The sequence below is a fragment of the Acomys minous genome (genome assembly GCF_964271855.1).
Source record: "Acomys minous genome assembly, chromosome: 6".
Lineage (NCBI taxonomy): Eukaryota > Metazoa > Chordata > Mammalia > Rodentia > Muridae > Acomys > Acomys minous.
In genome coordinates, this window is record NC_140487.1 from 76373114 (window position 1) to 76388575 (window position 15462).

The window sequence follows — 15462 nt, forward strand, 5'->3', positions numbered from 1 at the left end:
CAAAAGATAAAAACAAAATGATTAGCTCTTTGCATGTTGCATGTTTCTTCTCAGCCTTCCTCACAGAAGTGGGTTTGTTGCTTCTCTCAGTCCCCATCTAACCCAGAAGCCACACCCCCTGGCATTTTTCTCTTGAAGTACAGTGCGTTGGTCCCTCCTATGGTCCTACCCCATTCCTCCTGTCTCTTTCCTCCATCTGCTTCTTAGCTCTATCAACTTTCCAGTGCATGCCTCCTTTTCCCAGAACCCCATCTTACTATGCCACCTGTTTTGAGACACGGGGCCTTTCAGAACTGTTGATCCAAACACAGGATTCCGCATGTCTCCTTTTATGCTGGTTTCTGAGTAGGCTGCGAGTGTAACCCATGGCTTCTGTTTCCTGTGTTCTTACTTCCACTCGTCCTTAGTAACCCAGGGCTAAGCACACAGGGAGGAGCTCTCTATCAGACAGGGCATTCTTTCAGTCCAAACAACAGCATCGCTACCAATACAGTGACAGAAAGAGCCAGACAGAAAGGACATCAAAACTTAGCTATTTTCTCAGCATCTCTAGAAGAGTTGTATTTTTTTTTTTCAGAGATATTTAGAAATGCAAAATGTTCTCTCTTCCCCCTTGATCCGTGACTGCCAGTTCCTGGCTCAGATAGCAGAGCTGTCCCTGGAGGCCCCAGGGAATCCACACACCTGTCAGGCTGTGGCCCTTTTGTAGCCACTTTCCTCCTTACAGGCTAGCCTCTGTACTGAGGCCACCTGAGCTGACTCCCGCACAGGGAAAAGGAAGAGGAAGAGTGTGGTTCCAATTGTCTACTGCCCTATGGCTTCATGTGGCAGTGTGTGTGTGTGTGTGTGTGTGTGTGTGTGTGTGTGTGTGTGTGTGTGTCTGTATATGCTTCTGTGTTTGTGTGTGTGTCTGTATGTCTATGTGTGAGTGTATGTGTGTCTGTGTGTGTGAGTATGTGTCTCTGTGTGTGTGTGTCCATATATGTGTCTGTGTATCTGTGTGTGAGTGTGTATGTCTGTTGTTAGTGTGTGTGAGTGTATGTGTGTCCGTGTGTGCCTAGGTGTGTGTGTATCATCTGAGTGTGTGTGTGTGTGTGTGTGTGTGAGGGTCTATGGGGGTTGAGGATACAAGTGTATGCGTATATGGAGACTTCTCAGGTTTTGTTCCTTGGGAATCACCCACCTTGCCTTTTCGGGCGTCTGTCACTGATGTCCAGCTTCACTAATTAGAGTAAGCTGAGGAGCTGTCCCGAGCTGGGACTACAATCATGTTGTTTGTTTGTTTGTTTGTTTTTTGAGGTTGCTGTGGATCTCTTGCTCCCGTGGCAAGCACTTTTCTGGACTGAGTTAGCATCCTAGTCCCCTTATTTGGGATTTCTAAGGCAGGACCACATTACCATCTACACATTTCCTTCGCATTTCAGAATCCTGCTCTCTTGGCTGTAGACCTTGTTCCAGAAACCCCAGAATACGACACAGGCAGAATAGAGTCTCCTCACTTACTCTCCAGAAAAGACCCTTTTAGTGAGAGTGAGATGAGGTCACACCGTTTAATAGGTGTCACTTGGGCACTGGAGAGATGGCTCAGTGGGTAAAGTGCTCACACAGCAAGCAAGTACGAAGGGCCTAAGGTCCCCTCCCTGGGTCAAGGTTGGGAGGAGGCTCAGTTGGTGGAGTGCTTGCCTAGCATGAGCTAAGCCCTAGGCTAAATCCCCAGTACTGAATAAATCAGGCATAATGGCGCATGCTGGGATCCTAGCACTGAAGAGGTGGAGATCAGAATTAGCTTGGGATCCAAGAGGCCCAGTCTTATTATTATTATTTTTCAATGTGCAGCGTGGACTCATAATGCCAATATTTTGGAGAGAAGAGCCAGAGACAGGAGGATCCCTGGGTTTTGCTTGCCAGCTGGTCTAGCTGAGTCAGTAAGCTCTGGGTTCAGTGAGAGACACTGTCTCAAAAAACAAGGTGAAGAGAAAGACACAGACACACACACACACACACACACACACAGAGAGAGAGAGAGAGAGAGAGAGAGAGAGAGAGAGAGAGAGAGAACTTAAGGCCACTAATCTAATTCTGTTTATTTTCTTTAGATATATGATATAACTGGGCACTCTAATTTTGTTCTAAAGAACCTCAAATACTACTCGGTCCATCCAAATTTGGTAGGTGAAAAGCACCCCAAAGACCGTTAAGGGCAAATTTCAGTAATAGGTCCAGAGCCCCAGCTACAGAGTAGCCCCAGTTTCCAGCATGGGGAAACAGAACAGCTTTTGGGATACAAAGCTGGGATTTGGTTATGAGGTGAGAGGAGAGACCGGAGGTTGGGGGGGGGGCAGCAGGGGGGGGGCGAGCGGGGGAGAAAGTGCTCTCAGTGCATCTTATTCTTCAGTAAAAAACACAATCAGGGCAACTATGTCTAATCCATGCTCCCCCCCCTTTAGTCTTCCTATTCAGAGAAAATCAAGCTCCGTGGTAACTGTCCCTTCCCCGCCCACACCTAGCGTGACTCACTGTGCGTCGTGACTGTCTTTCCCTTTTAACTATCTCTGGAGCTTGTTAGTAAAGCCTGTGCCTGGAGAGAGACATTGGTGGAAATAAGAGAGCTTCGCTTTGCTCCTGGTGTTTCCCTTCCGCCTCTGAGACAGGTGTAGAAAGGCCAATCAGGCTGAAACACATACAGCTTCTATTTGTACCACTAGGCTGGACCCTATCTATCTCTTTCCTTTCCTTTTCTTTCTGTTTTTTTTCTTCTCTTTCTTCCTCTCCTCTTTTCTCTCTCCTCTCCTCTCCTCTCCTCTTTTCTCTTCTCTTCTCTTCTCTTCTCTTCTCTTCTCTTCTCTCTCTCTCTCTCTTTCTCCCCCTCTCTTTTTCTCATGAAAGACTTTAATCATCTTGCTCTGTCACCATGGAAACTGCTCCACTGCATTCCCCAGGCCCCTAGTTTATTTGCAGCTTTAAGGGAAAGCTGTGACAGAGAGCTTCCAAAAGTTTCAAACCAACAAATTAAAAGGCGAGTTTGTTCAGGCCCTGCTCAGCCTCTCAGCTTACTCAGGAGAGGGGGAGGGGAAAGTAGCCAACTGATTCCTCCATCCTCCTTTGACCTGATCTCTTTGTCTGTCTGGAAACCTTTCTCTCTCCTCAGGCCAAATACTATGAGCCTTTGAAGCCCAGTAAACTGCAGAGATTCCTGACTCAAAGGAAGAAACTCAATAGTTTCATGGTAAAAGTGACCGAGTATGATCAGGATATGACCTTACTGCTCATGACCAACAACCCGCCTCCCTGCTCCCTCAGCCAGGAGGAAAAGGATGGCGCTCCACGGTACTTCCCCCCAGAGTTTCAGCTCAAGGTAACGGTGCCCAAGAAAGTCTCCTGACAGCCTAAGTAAAGACTAGAGGGAGGCGGGGCTTAAAGTAAACATGGAGAAGCTGGCTTAACCTAGAGAAGGGTTGCCGGGATGTTACTCTCCCTGGCTCAGGTCCAGCCAGATGTTCCACAAAACTAGAACTGCAGAGAGTTTGAAGTCAGCATGGGCTACCTAGCAAGACCCTGCTGTCTCAAAACAAAACAAAATGGCACATTAAAAAGTAACTGCTTCACACCTTCAGTAAGCTAGAACCCACAGCAAGACCGTAAAGATGATCACAGGATAGATTCTATCTCGAAGAATCTCGGAATCAAAGGGGTTCTGCTCAAACTATGGCACCAGCCAAGGACAATAGATCTAGCCAATGGTCAGGACATTCTCTGCAGTTGAGTGGAAGAGTGGGGACTGACTTTCACACAAACCCTGGTGCCCCATATTTGACCACGTCTCCTGGATGGGGAGGCCTGCTGGCACTCAGAGGAAAGATGTCAGGCTATCAAGAAGAGACTTGATACCTTATGAGCATATACAGGGGGAGGAGGTCCCCCTCAGTCACAGTCATGGGGAGGGGAGTAGGGGGAAAGCAGGAGGGAGGGAGGGAGGGATGGGAGGATACAAGGGATGGGATAACTATTGAACTGTAAAATGAATGAATTAATAAAAGAAAAAAGAAAAATATAGATCGAGAAAGAACACACGTTCTCTGCAACCTCCTCTCTCCTCTCTCTTTGTGCACGTCGTCTCTCTTCATCCCTTCCTCTCCCTCACATGGCGGCCTCACTGCCCTCTCCCTGTGAGATCTGTGAGCCCGCCTGACAGCCCCCCCCAACAATAAACCTGCATTTATATGCTTAAAAAAAGAACACACATTAAAATAATTCTACAGTTCCGGGATATGTGAATAATCCAAGAGTACTTAAAATATAGAAATTACATAGACTAGAGAAAAAACTCTCAGTTGGGGAAAAGGGAGTGGTCAAGGAGGTGACTCGCTGCAGAAGAACAGAGGAATGTGCCAATCCGAGGGCAATGGGAAGGCTTGGAGACACAAGAAGCAAGATGCTTTCGTGGAGATGTAAAAGAGAAAGTGGCAGGAGATAAAAGGGGGTAATCAAATCTGTGTTTCAGATAGAACATTTGCAGATTGAAGGAAGGTGCATTAGTTGTAAAAGAGACAAAAGCTAGGAAGGTTCGCTATGCTGTTTCTTTAATAGTCGAGATGAGCAATGCTGAAAATTTGAGCTAAATTCAAAATAGCAGAGAAAGGAAGAAAATTGATTTAAGAGATTATTGGGAGTCAGGAGCAAAGAGAGATGTTGACAGCCTGGAGAACAGACCCAATCTAACAGGAAGAAATGAAATAAGTGAAAGTACAGCCAAAAGGATCTACTTGTGATTAGAGTCTGGGGATGGGATAGCCCAAAGACCTATCTTTATAACAATCTGTGAGCTGGGAGTCAGTACTTTCTTAGTCACTAGATGGATGGCAGTGAGAGAGGTCACCATACAGTGGTGCAAAATGAAAGAGGAGCTCCTGGATTCACTGCCCGTGATCCCTGAGGAACTCCTGAGTTTTTGGGTCTCAGAAGTTGTACCATTTGACAGTGACTTCAGTGCTTATCGTGACAGTGGGTATGAGAAAGAAACGAACGTGGGCCAGGACTGCCCTCCTTAACACAGAGAGGGAAACTAAGCAAACATGAGTGCCCCAAAGCTGTCCCCTGTGAGTCCCAGAGGTCTGATCATCCTCATGAGCAAGTGGTATTGGTAGCATTGTATTAGTGGACAGGATTAGGGAGCTGATTCTGAGGAGTAGAGTGCATGCTATCTATAGTGGCTCTTTAATATTCCTGATGCACCCCTCCCCCCACTCTTTTTGGTCCTAGAATTACATATGAGAAAAATACTCTGTACTGTGCCCAGGCACAGGGTAGAGCCCAGTAAGCAAGCTGAGGGAAATACACATCAACGACTGTTGCTCTCATTCTCTGCTATGGGACTCTGGCCCTGCCACATCTCCTAGGAGAATGCCCAAGAAACTTTGTTTTGTAAAATACAACTCCATATCTGCTCCTAGTATGGACCAGGAGTGGATATCAGATTCAGTGAAACAAAATTCCTAGGCTGGTAACTGACCTGTGCTGCACACGGGTACCTCCCCAAACTCAAACCAACCAAAGCTATGCCAGCCACTCTACTAACTACCTGGGGCTAAATCACAGACATTTATGTCTAAGCACCTGAGTTAGAGAATGAAAAGACAGAGGAAAAAAATGGGAGTGAAGATTGGAAGGCCATACAGAGTGATGCCATGAAAGAATCAAACCATCGGGAAGAAGGGCAGTGCAAGGCCAGGAACGTAGTTGGTTAACGCTATAGGGAAGGGAGAAAACAGGAGTAGGAGAGAGATATAATCACACAGTTGTGTCTTGTATCTCTCTCTATACATGCATATATGTAGGTTACAAAAGGTCAAAAGAGCTGTGGAAGTCTCAAGAGTCTGAGGAGGAGGAGGGAGGGAGAGGGGAGGAAGAGGGAAGCAGAGGAAGAACATTGAAGGGATTTGTGCTATGGTTAAGACAAGATGGTAGTGCCCTACTGGAGCCACCTTGAATTCTAAATAACTTTCAGTTCCTGTTTATTTATTTTCTTTTAAATCTTAACAAGAGAGAGAGAGAGAGAGAGAGAGAGAGAGAGAGAGAGAGAGAGAGAAGAGAAGGTGGAAAGACTTTATTTTCCTGAGGAGAGGGAGTGATGTCTGGAGAGATGACAACTGGCCAGGGCCAAAGCTCTTCTTCTACCATGTTGGACCTGGGGACTGAACTGAAATCAGGCTCAGAAGTAACCCCGCCCCCTTTCTTGGATTTTCAAGACATTGTGTAGTCTTGGCTGTCCTGGACTCACTTTGTAGACCATGCTGGCCTCAAACTCACAGAGATCCACCTGCCTCTGCCTCCCCAACAGGCGTGTGCGCCTTTGTGCCTGGCTGGAAAGAAGCTTCTATATCTACCTTTACCACTGAGCCATCCCACCCTCCCTTATTTTATTTATCTTTTGTTTTGAGGTCCAGTTCTACTAAGTTTTCTGCTGTTTCAAATAGGTTCATTAGCTGTACCTTAGTTTTTTGGTTGTGCTGTTTCATTAAGTTGCCTATTAAATAAACTTGCATAAAGTCCTATGTCTTCAAACTAGACCAGCTTAAAGAGAAGGCATTCAGAAAGACTGGTTCTGTGGCAACACCAAGTATTTTAATGACAGCAAAAATTCAATATGTCAATTAATAGCTTGGTCTTTGGTTCAACAAACATTTCTCTTCTACTGTGTGCCAGACCCTATGAAGGCTAAAAGACTAAAGATGTATTGGTGACTGACGTCTTTGCTTTACTGTAGTGTAAGCCTGATGGTTTTATTGTCTATGCAGGACCACAGGCAAAGAAACAACCACCATATAATGTGACAGGGACTTTGAAATATCAGGAAAGGGGGATGGAATGTGAGAGGGAGTTTTAGATAGCATGATTCCGGAAGTTCTCAGCAGAGGTTATGCCTATTCAGTAGATATTTTAAAAGGCCCAGGGGACGTATCGTGTGACTGCTGCTCCAGCATACTGGCCTCATTTTACATAGCCTCACATTAGGAAAGCATTACTTGTAACTTTCTCCAGTGAGATCAATCAGGAGAATAAGGCAATTCGACCTGAGCCAGGTGACAAACAGCTCAAAAGATTGACAACATTCATCTTGGGAGAAACAGAGCCTAGAAGGAACATGTGCATTTCTTCAACAACAACAACAAAATTTGAGCATGCTATACACGAGGCACTGGGCTCATTCTGCGTGAACTATTTTGGAAAAAGCTACAAAGAGATGAATGTTGGTTGATTAAAGATGAAGTGTACTATTAACAGCAGTATGATTAGCGTGTGTTACACAGAGGAGGCAGAACGGGCGTGCATGTATTACAATGTGTGGAAGTCAGAAGACAACTTTGTGGCATTAGTTCTAGGCTTGGAACTCAGATCTCCAGGCTTGCACAGCAAGCGCCTTTCCCTGCTGAGCCAGATCACCAGCCTCTTGTGTTGGCTTTGCTTTGTTTTTTAGGTATAGGACAAGTGGATCACTTGACAGGGAAATTATGAATGGGGCTGTGAGGGCCAGGTAGACAGTTTGACTGGATGACCTTTCAGACTCTGAATGCTTTTGATTATGTGACCTTTAGGAATGGCAAAACTGTTACCTCGCAAGACCTTTCATTCTATGGCTTTTCCATAGCAGAACAAAAGAATGCACTAGATACGGCCGCTGTCTCGAAGGAAGGAAGGTAGCGTTCCGTGGGGGCTTGTTTCCCAATTTACTCTTAAACATTTGGTCTCCCAAGCAATTCACTGATTGGGTCTGTTGTGCTATGTCAGAGACACAGCCGGGCACATCTGTGTCTTTGCCCCATGTCAGAATTCACTGAGTAACAATAAACTCACCAGTGCCTTCGCTTTCCTTGGCTGGCTGCAATTTGCCAAGCAGTTCTGATTTCCCTTGATAGCAAGCTGCTGGCAAACACAGATTGTTTTTATTACAATCTTAACTACTAATAAAAACCTCTCAATTTTGGACACATTACGTGTCACACAGGGACCTGTCCATCTATACATCTACCTACAGATAACGAAGGTTTCAGAAATGTCTAGAAAAGAGTTATAGAGGCTGCAGAGTTTAAGAATGGCAAGGAGACCTTACCGGAAGCTGAGGCAGAGAGCCAGCACAGATGCGGGGAGGGCAGTCCCCACAGGTGGTCAGATAAGATTAACAATCTACTTGGAGGAGAACCTACTTGGAAAGCTATGGCAAGCACAGAGCTAAGTGGCAATATTGCAGGGTCCAGCTGCGCTGCAGAGGCATAGACCACAGAGACGAGGTGCAGCATGGAGTCTGGATGGAGGAGGGATGGGTGGACAGGCAGAAAACCAAGGAAGCCTTGCCAACAGTAGAGACAAAGCTGAGCTGAAGCCACAGGGGCATTGGGAGGTTCTCAGCCTGTCAGTCCTTTGGCACACACACTGGTCAGGTGACCAATCGGTGGGTCTGCCGCCCTCACAGTGTTAGGTGTCTTCTTCCTTATGGAGTTCAGGAGAGGTGCTGTGCCCTTCACGGGTCTGGAGTGTCCAGTAAGTTCTATGGTTTTTCTGATATGTTTTTTTCCTTTCAGTTTTAAGAGTAAGTTATTTGTCAGTCTGCCTCGGTAGGTGCTGAAGGCAAGATGATTTCTATCTGTGCTACAAAATAAGTCTTCCTCCTCTGTATTTGTACTCCAAATGGAGCCAAATGCTCCTTTGCCCCATGGTCTCACCCGAGGGAAGGCACAGCTAAGAAGTCACCGTTTTACAGAACATGGAGTACGAAGAGCAGTGAACAGCCCAACTGCCGTAAACTCTTAGCCCAAACCCAGGCAGGAACTTCCTCTGCCTTTCTTTTTCAGGGGGCCCATAACTACGGAGCTCAGGAAATTACTCCGGAAACTGATCAAGTTTTGGGAAAGTTACCTGAGGACAAAAATGGGCATTTTCTCACTCCTCTCATTGTAGGTTCCCACTTTTCCTCTGATAAGCTCGGGGTGTCGCTCTCACATTTAGCAGTCCTATTGTGATTTCGTGCAGGAACTCAGTTCCGCTTTTAAACTTCTAGGGACTCAGCTTCCTTCCTCATTTACTCTTTTTCTCCTCAGGAAACTCGCCACCAGTGCAAACCCACCAAGAACTTCTACTTTCCCACAATGCCTCAGAAAAAGAAGCTAAGACCGGAGCTGAAACCAGTGTTCTCCGTGAGACAGCTAAGAGACCCTGCATCCAAGGGACAGCAATGGTTTAGGTGACATGCTAGCTCTTAGTGGGCTTCTTTCCCTCTCGTCCTTCCCTTGTGTGTGCTGCTGTATAATTTAGCAAGCACAAGTGGGAACTCACAGAGATTTAGAACAAGATCGGCTGGAAAAGGAGGAGCTTCCTCATGTAGTTTTGGTTGTAAAGGATATGTCAAAACACATAAGACATTCTTCATGTTCCAAGACATAAGTGTTGTCTTCAGCAATAGGGCCTCACCATCAGGTAGTGGAGGCACAGTTGGACTGAGCAAGGCACGTATGAACTCACAGTGTGGCAGCATATACACATTTGCCAGGGTTCAGGGCAGAAGGGTCCCAGCATGGACAGGGAGAAGTGAACGCCAGATCCCGGTTTCTTTCTTTCTTTTTTTCTCCGGTTTCTTTCTTTCTTTTTTTCTTTTTGGTTTTTCGAGACAGGGTTTCTCTGTGTTAACAGCCCCAGCTGTCCTGGACTCTCTCTGTAGACCAGGCTGGCCTCGACCTCACCACAGAGACCCGCCTGCCTCTGCCTCTGGAGTGCTGGGATTACAGGCGTGCACCACCACACAATTGATGCCTGCTGGCAGAGGGGAAATTGGTCTTCTCCAGTGAAGTCTCTCGGTGTGTATTTACCACATTTCAGGGTGGGCCTTGTGCCCAGGGACAGTTAGCCAACAAAACAAACTCAATGACATCTTCGTGCACTTATTTAAATTTTCTTTGTTTTGGCACTTTATTGGTCTTTGGCTTATTTGTTTTAATTCTCTTTCTGTCTCTCTCTCTCTCTCTCTCTCTCTCTCTCTCTCTCTCTCTCTCTCTCTCTGTCTCTGTCTCTCTCTCTAAGATACAGTTTCTCTGTGTAGCCGTTGGCTGTTCTGGAACTTGCTCTGTAGACCAGGCTGGCCTCAAATTCACAGAGATTCACCTCCTGAGTGACATGTACCATCATGCCCAGCTCAATTTTCATTTTTTGTGGGTTGTTTCTTGCTTTTTTTTTTTTTTTTTTTGAGATAGGGTTTCTCTGTGTAGCCTTGGCTGTCCTGGCTGTCCTGGACTTGCTCTGTAGTCCAGGCTGTACTCAAACTCACAGAGATCCGCCTGCCTCTGCTTCCGTGAGTGCTGGGATTAGAAGCGTGTGCCACCGTCACCCAGCTGGAAAATGCAATCTAAGGTCTGTGTTTTAAGGATACTGAAAAATAAGTTAAGGACTAGAGGAACATGCCATGAGGATGCAGAGAAGAGGGGGCTTTTAAAGGCTAAGGAGTGGCTCAATAAAGTGCTCAGTGAGCACACTTGAGGACCTAAGTGTGATCTCTGGCATCCATGTTAAAAAGCCAGGTTGTAAGGCGCAAACCAGTTATGCGAGCACTGGGAGGTGGAAACAGGAGGGTCCCTGGAACGTCCTGGCCACACAGCCTAGCAAACTCCAGGTTCAATGCGAGACCCTGACTTAAAAAATAAGATGGAGGGCTGGCTGTGGTGGCAGGAGGCAGCCTCGGGAGGCAGAGGCAGGTGCATCACTGTGAGTTCAAAGCCATCCTGGTCTACAAAGCGAGTCCAGGACAGCCAAGGCTACACAGAGAAACCCTGTCTCGAGAACAAAACAATAACAACAACAACAGAAGTAAGGACGGTGATTGAGGAAGACACCCAACACATGTCTCTGGCCTCCAAGCTTGCATGTACACATGTGCACCTGCATGAAGAGATGCATGTATGCACGCGAACAATCTTTTTTAAACAAACATAACATGGTTTTATTTGAAACAATTCATAGGAAGAGACTTTAATGCTGAGAAGACGGGGATTTTGAAAGTGGCTGCAAGGTTTGCAGAGTATTAATCTGTTAAAGCCTCTCCTCTCCTCTATTTTTAAACCAGCAACCCCAAGTTTCTGGGCACTGTCCTTTCTTCCTTGGGATCGCTAAGGATGTAGCTGACTTTCAGGTGACTGGTGTCATTAATCCGCAGCCCTAGATCAACCAAGTATACTTTTGTTTGTTTGTTTGTTTGTTTGTTTTGCTAAGATTCTCCACTGACGATGACTTCAAGACTAAAGGGAGGTACTCTGAAGTCTATGCTCTGAGGAGACAGGCAAAAACGTATCCCGAGCTCATCCTTGCTCCAGCCTGCCAGAGGGAGGCAAGGAAAGTGGGTAAGGCCTCCTCGTCCTGCGCTGTGCCGCACCTGACTGATGAAGAAGTGGGCGGGGAGAGAATCTATCGGACTAAGAGTGTTGTTTAGCTGCTATCTCTTCTAGTAGCTCCAAATCTACTTTTCCTAGTAGAAGAAAAGTTAGCATGGTGCTAGACTATTTCCATACTCAACTTTTAAGAAGGTTCAAGAAGGTAAAGAGTTTTCTGTACTGTATCATCTACAACTTTGATAGTTTTTACCGTTAGGATGTAGTTTAATCTCTTTAAGAAAAACTTTTTACACTTTTTAATTTTTTACATATACATTTATATTATTACACAGATATACAATAAACTACCTATAGTAAGAAGAACCATGACACAATTAGGGATTATATAATAAGAAAAACTCTTAAACTAAATAATACTATAATTGCTGACAACATGAGTTTGATACCTAGGTCCATATAGGTTGAAATGTTTATCTGTGCCCAACCTAAAAGCCACCCAGATGTGTGCATTTCATACTTTTGGGAAAATTGCTTATTAAGGGGACAAAAGTTAAACATGTACATCTCAAGCTAAATACAGTGGCTCATACCTTTAATTCCAGCACTTGAGAGACAGAGGCAGGCCGATCTCATGAGTTTGAGGCCAACCTGGTTTTCACAGTGAGTTCCAGAATGGCCAGAACATAGTGAGATCCTGGCTTGAAACATCACCACCAACAAAAAGTATGAGTCTCTGAGGCCCACACGTCTCTATGAGATAAGGATGAGGATGGAGTAGAGCAGGCTTGGGACAAGGCTACATGGGAAAAGGCGCAGTGAGAATATTCACATATTGTCTCTCCTTTGATAGCAGTCATGAGGGCCTCTGTGTTAGACTCTTACTAAACATCAAGGGTAGAGACAGTCTAGACCAAGAAGGGCTCTGCGTATTATATAAATATGGACTTAGGTTTTCCCATTATGTAGCTGGGCCTTACAGAATGGCTTCAGGGTGTTAAATATACAACTGCATATTAGACACGCAGTTGATGGGCCTTTAGACTTCACCAGCCATAGCTTCAGCATAGGGCAATCATCTTCCAGAGGAATAGCTACGTTGTATCACCCTTTCACTGGCTCCTCCAATCTTCGCTATTCCTCCTACACCAATTTGCCACGCCTTCCACCCTATCCCCACCTATGTTGCTCCTTGATTCCACATGCACAACTAAAACCAATCTGCAGTGAGGAAAAGCCGAGCAAACAAACCCAAACTGGACTAATGTAGGAAAGAGCTGAAGAAGCAGTGTGGTCCGTCTTGCTTGAAAGAGTGCAGCCTCACGTCACCCTCACTTTCTTTATTACTCTTTCACAGGCCTCCCTCACATCTGTTTTTTGGAAATTTCCTGACCCTGTCCCTCCCTCCCTCCTTCCCAATGACTATGACCCAAAGGAAGGAACGGCCTCCTCTTCTCCAAATCTGGTTTCATTTCCAGACCCAGAATATAGAAGAGGGAACATCTATTTCTTTCATGAGAAATTCCACTTGATGAGCATGGGTTGAACTTCATAGCTTTATAATCATTAGCACAGTACTTACAAATTCAAATTAAATTTATTCATTTTATGTATGAGTGCTCTGCCTGTATGTGTGACCATGCACCACTTATGTACTTGGTGCCCAAAGACAGCAGAAGTGAGGACATCAGGTGCCCTGGAAATAGAGTTACTGATAGTTGCGAGCCGCGATGTGGGTGCTGGGAATTGGGCCCAAGTCCTTTGCAAGAGCAGTAAGGCGTCTTAGGCACTGAGCCACGCCCCCAGCCCCTAGCATAGTCCTTTCAATCAGGATGGAGTCAAATTTGAAGTGACCTTATTAAGGTGTAGACACATTATCCCGCTTAAATCTGTTTCCACTTGGGAAATTTTTTCTTTTTCTTTTGTTGGTTTGTCCAGACAAGGTTTCTCTGCATAGACCTGGCTGTCCTGGAACTCTCTCTGTCGACCAGGCTCGCCTCTAACTTGGAGATCTGCCCGCCTCTGCTCCTGAGTGCTGGGATTAGAGGAGTGTTCTACCATGCCCGGCTTGAAAACTTTCTCTAGACTATGTAATCTAATCCACATAAGACTTTCTCTAATTTTCCAAGAGCCTTGTCTTCACCAAGATGAGCTAGATATACATGGATAAAGTAGTAGATTGGTCTGCAGCTCTAGTGACATTTATGGTGACTGCAGTTTCCCTCTCCAAATATGAGTGGTTTGTTTTTGTACTTAAACGGGACAGTTATGGTGCATTTCCTCAACAATGACAAATTTGCCAGGGTGGTTTACTAGTGGCTCCATTTTCAAGCTAACATCTTCTCTGTCCTGCAATGATGCCCCATGATTTTGTGAGTGTGTGTGAGAAAGAGGGGGATGGGGAGAGAGAGGGGGGAAGAGAGAGAGAGAGAGAGAGAGAGAGAGAGAGAGAGAGAGAGAGAGAGAGAGAGAGAGAGAGAGAGAGAGAGAGAGAGAGAGAGAGAGAGAGAGAGAGAGAGGCTGGGCAGAAGCTGTGAAGACTGGTTAGAAAGTTGCCCAAGAGGCAAACCACGCCCTGAAGCGAGGACTGTAGTTAAGATCTTAAAATAGACAACGCCCTAAGAACAAGTGAAGCTGGAAAGACCATCTAGAAATGTGACACCATCGACACCAAAGGTAGAAAAAGTGTGTTACTCATACTCTGAGACCAGAGTACGAAAAACAAGAAAACATTTTGGGAAAGCACCGATGCACGTTAATGTGAGTGTGTCCCTTAGTTTAGTATTAATCAGTATGGCTGCAGACTGCATCACGAAGACCACACAGGCAGTAGCTTTTGGTGAAGAATTCCTAAGAGGTCAGGAATGGTAGTCCCAAAATGTACCCTTAAAGCCAGCTTTCTGTTCACTCTAAATGGATTGCATCATGCCTTCCTTTAAAAGTACCCTTCTAGTGCTTTCAGAGATCCACATTCAGTGTGTCTTGTGCTTTGTTGTAGTTTCCAAGTCAGAGGGTGAGAGACCAACTTCGCAAGCGCTTCAGGAACCACTGACATTTTCCAAGCTGCTTGAAGAGAAGTCCACCAGAAGTGTGCCAGGGGAGAGCGTTTTTCGCTATGGAAGGGCCCAACAGTGGGTTATCCAAAATGCCGCTGTCATTAAGTGAAGACAAATCCTTCAAGTCCCCCCTCCTCGCTTTCCAAGACCTGAGAGGCGCCTGGAGAAGTCACTAACCAAATAAAAGTTCCATGCTTGCTGCCTCAGACCTGGGTTGCATAGCTGGGAGGTGGGGCGGGGCCAGCAAAGTGGGCGGGGCAGAGGGCGTGCCTGCGTCCTTAGAGGGCGAGGGCGGCCGCTGCGGCCCGAGGGGGGGGCGGGCCTTGGCCCCGAGTGACGGCCCGCCGGCCCAACCGGTGTGAGGACACAGGGCCGGCCTTCCTGCAGCGTCTTCCGCTCGCCGGTTGCGGCGCCTGGGACGGTTGCGGTGGGTCTGGGCGCTGGGAAACCGTCCAAGATGATTAAAAAATTCGACAAGAAGGACGAGGAGTCTGGTACGCGCGGCGCTCCGGACGCCCACCCTCAGGCGCATGGGTCCCTCTTCTCTCGCCCGTAGCCACCTGCTCGGGGGGCGGCCGCAGCGGCGGGGTCTGCTCGAAGCCCCTCCCCCGGCGCCGGGGCCTCCCCTCGGGCCGCGTGTACCGGCCCGGGTGTAGCCTTGAGCGCTCGGCGGCTCCGCCCCCCGCGCCGCCCCCCGTCCCCCGCCCGAGCCCCTCTGAGCCGGCCTTCCGTGGGGCCCAGTCGGGGGGCTAGGAGGTGCGCGCGCACGTCTCGGTAGTCAAGGGCTTGCTGGTGGGGTTAGGACCCAGGGCGAGCACCCCTATTTTCGGGGCTGGGGTCGACCGTGCCAGGGTTTGCCTGACTATGGACTCTGAAGGGCCTTGATTTTCCTGTTCCCAGGGCTTAAGACTCCCGGGTAGGACACAGCTCACTGAGTGCACAGACATCCAGAAGTGACTTGGCGTGTTGATACCTGTCTGTGGTGCAGTGCAAGTGGGGAAGATGCCAAGCCTCTTAAAAAAAAAAAAAAGAAAGAAAGA

At 46.9% G+C, this 15462-nt stretch overlaps 2 protein-coding genes across 5 annotated transcripts in view; both read left to right on the top strand.

The window, feature by feature from the left end:
- TSGA13 (testis specific 13) overlaps nucleotides 1-14679 on the top strand; it is an 85899-nt gene extending 71220 nt beyond the window's left edge. For all 4 annotated transcript variants that reach the window (XM_084786395.1, XM_084786396.1, XM_084786398.1 and 1 more), the window contains 5 exons: nucleotides 2097-2168; nucleotides 3149-3355; nucleotides 9093-9235; nucleotides 11251-11378; nucleotides 14365-14679. In XM_084786395.1, coding sequence (XP_084642521.1) covers nucleotides 2097-2168; nucleotides 3149-3355; nucleotides 9093-9235; nucleotides 11251-11378; nucleotides 14365-14531 — 717 coding nt within the window. In that variant the 3' untranslated portion in view covers nucleotides 14532-14679. The remainder of the gene's footprint in view (nucleotides 1-2096; nucleotides 2169-3148; nucleotides 3356-9092; nucleotides 9236-11250; nucleotides 11379-14364) is intronic.
- Nucleotides 14680-14730: 51 nt separating this feature from the next.
- Nucleotides 14731-15462, top strand: part of COPG2 (COPI coat complex subunit gamma 2) — a 118390-nt gene continuing 117658 nt past the window's right edge. The window contains exon 1 of the mRNA XM_084786345.1: nucleotides 14731-14916. Coding sequence (XP_084642471.1) covers nucleotides 14880-14916 — 37 coding nt within the window. The 5' untranslated portion in view covers nucleotides 14731-14879. The remainder of the gene's footprint in view (nucleotides 14917-15462) is intronic.